Source organism: Nicotiana tabacum, chromosome 18 (assembly GCF_000715075.1).
Source record: "Nicotiana tabacum cultivar K326 chromosome 18, ASM71507v2, whole genome shotgun sequence".
Classification (NCBI taxonomy): domain Eukaryota; kingdom Viridiplantae; phylum Streptophyta; class Magnoliopsida; order Solanales; family Solanaceae; genus Nicotiana; species Nicotiana tabacum.
Window position 1 is genome coordinate 67,456,199 of NC_134097.1, and position 2,787 is coordinate 67,458,985.

Here is a 2,787-nt window from a genome sequence, read left to right on the forward strand (position 1 = left end):
TCAGGACAAACAAACTGTAGCTGCTGCAATGAAGCACTTTTCTGTGATGCACAAGTTCCAGTTCAGAGTTAAAAGATCTAGTCGTAGAAGGTATGGAGATATTTGTGGAGAAAAGACCAATAAAAGCAGTGTTATACTCAAGATATGTGTAATGTAAACATTGTAGATAAATTGTAGTTACATTGTAGTTTATGTTAAAACAGTCTGTTTGTTGCATCTACATTTATAATCTGTATTATATATTGTATTTCTTTTTGTATCTACTGGCTTGTATGCGTTGGTGAAAACTGTAAATGACACTTCAAGGCAACGTCAATTAATAATTCCGCAATGTTCAAGATAAGGAGTTTCAACCGACAACACACATGCTCCCTAATGGACGAAACATTCATACAGCGCAAACGTACTGCAAATGTAGTTGGTAGCATGGTAATTCCAAAGTATTGTGATCCTAAGACTGTTTACACACCAAAGGACATACAGACTGACATGTTATCCGAACACGGAGTGAACCTAAGTTACATGCAATCATGGAGAGCAAAGGAAAAGGATTTACAGTTTTTGAGAGGGAATCCGGCTGACTCTTACAGCAAATTACCCAAATATTTTTATATTCTTGAGGAGACTTATCCTGGTTCGGTTGTTAAATTGAAAAAGACAGCAGATGAATGCTTCTTATACGCATTTGTTGCTCTTTGTACATCAATAAGTGGTTGGCAACATTGTAGGCCAGTAGTAGTGGTTGATGGGACATTCTTAAAATCAGCCTACAGGGGGATTATGTTGATAGCAAGCACCATGGATGCAGCAGGTAAAAAGTGTAAAAATTTTGTAGTCATTTTGTAGGCAGTCTATAAAATGTAGATATATTGTAGTAATTTGTAGTTATTTTGTAGCTATTACATGTAATGTACATAAAATGAATATATATTGTAGTTGTTATGTATTTATATTTTTATATAAATTTTCAAAGCTGCCAATTAATATTTTATGAATTAATAATGTAGGAACAATATTGCCCTTGGCATATGCTGTGGTTGATTCTGAAAACGACGCATCTTGGAAGTGGTTCTTTGAGCAATTCAAGCAGTCATATGGTGAAAGACCTTCAATGTGTGTTGTTTCAGATAGGAATGAGAGTATATTGAAGGCAACATCAATTGTCTATCCGGGCATCCCACAGTACTCTTGCATGTGACATATTTGGACAAATATAAGGTCAAAATTCAAGAAGGGTCATCTACAATTGCATGAATTGTACTTTGCTACAGCACGGTCATACACTCTGGATGAATTTAATGAAAGGATGTCGAAGATTGAAGAGGTAGACCCGCGTGTGAAATCTTACCTATATGATATTGGTTATCATAGATGGTCAAGAGTACATGCAACAGTGAATAGAACGTGGACAATGACATCAAATATTGCAGAGTCGTTGAACGCAGTAACAAAAGATGCAAGAGAGCTGCCGATATTTGACCTTTTAGAGTATATGCGGACACTGCTAGAACGTTGGACCAATGAGAAGTTATTGAAGGCGAAGGGTACTTTCACATTTCTTGGGGCCAAATTCAATAAAGAATTAGATGACAACATAACAATATCTCAGAAGCTTAAGGTAAGATCTGTTTATTTGGTGCAGAAAAATGAATTACTTAATATGCAGTGTTTCCAAATTGTATATAAATTGTAGTCAAATTTTAGATAATTGTGGATTGTATATAAGGTGTAGAATATTTGTATATAAGTTGTAGATAATAAATTTTTATGATTGAGATAATATTTTTTCTGTTTGTTCTGCAATTGTAGGTGAGGGCTTCAACAGATCATATACATACTGTGGTAGATGGTGTGAAGCGGTACATTGTGTGTCTAGAAAACAAGAAATGTAGCTGTGGCCAATTCCAACTTGAAGAACTTCCATGTGCGCATGCTTTGGCAGCATTAAGGCACAGGAATAAAATATATGAAAACTATTGCTCTCCGTATTACACAAGGGAGAGCCTTCTGCGTATGTATGAAATGCCAGTAAATCCTCTTCCTGATGAAAGCAAATGGAATGTGCCACAACATATTTTGGATGAGGTAGTAAAACCACCGACGGGAGATAAAAGACAGCCAGGGAGACCTCAAAAGGAAAGATATAAAACCTATGATGAAATAAAGTCAAAGAAGTACAAGGTGTCATGTGGAAATTGTGGAGGTGAAGGGCATAACAAAAGATCTTGTAAGAATGCGCCCAAGAAGAAATGAATATCATGTAGTTAGAATAGTTATTCAAAATAACTGTTAGTGAGTTAAAGTTAGCAGATTTTTTGTGTAATAGTTTAAGTTTTTAAATATTTTTATGAAGTAGACTAAAATTTGTTTATGTTTGTTTAATATGCTACATTTGTTTTTAAAGATCAGGCATCTAAATTTGTCTTTGATAGAGTGTAATTAAATTTAAATATTTATTATTTACAGTACAACTGATATTAAAAAAATAACTTTAATGTAAAGTGTTTCCAGATTGTAGGTAAAATATAAGTTAATTGTATTTAAATTGTAGTCTTAGTAATAATTTGTAGATGATTTGTAGATAAATTGTGGGTAATACATTTCTATGATTGGAGTAATTATTTATTCTGTTTGTTGTGTAATTTAACTTCATCTTACAGTTATATACAGATATTACCTAGAACTTGAAGGTATTTCATAAAAATTATGAACATATACAACTACAAAATTATATACAATTACTACATTGAGTGTTGCCAAAATGTAGATATTGTGGAGATTATTTGT

General features: G+C 33.3%; 1 protein-coding gene across 1 annotated transcript; it reads left to right on the plus strand.

The window, feature by feature from the left end:
* The first annotated feature begins 375 nt into the window (after positions 1-375).
* LOC107825204 (uncharacterized) lies at positions 376-2,253 on the plus strand. The gene is made up of 4 exons (XM_075236169.1): positions 376-811; positions 1,008-1,068; positions 1,219-1,618; positions 1,810-2,253. The coding sequence occupies exons 1-4, from the start codon at positions 376-378 to the stop codon at positions 2,251-2,253; spliced, it is 1,341 nt and encodes a 446-aa protein (XP_075092270.1).
* The last annotated feature ends 534 nt before the right edge of the window (positions 2,254-2,787 follow it).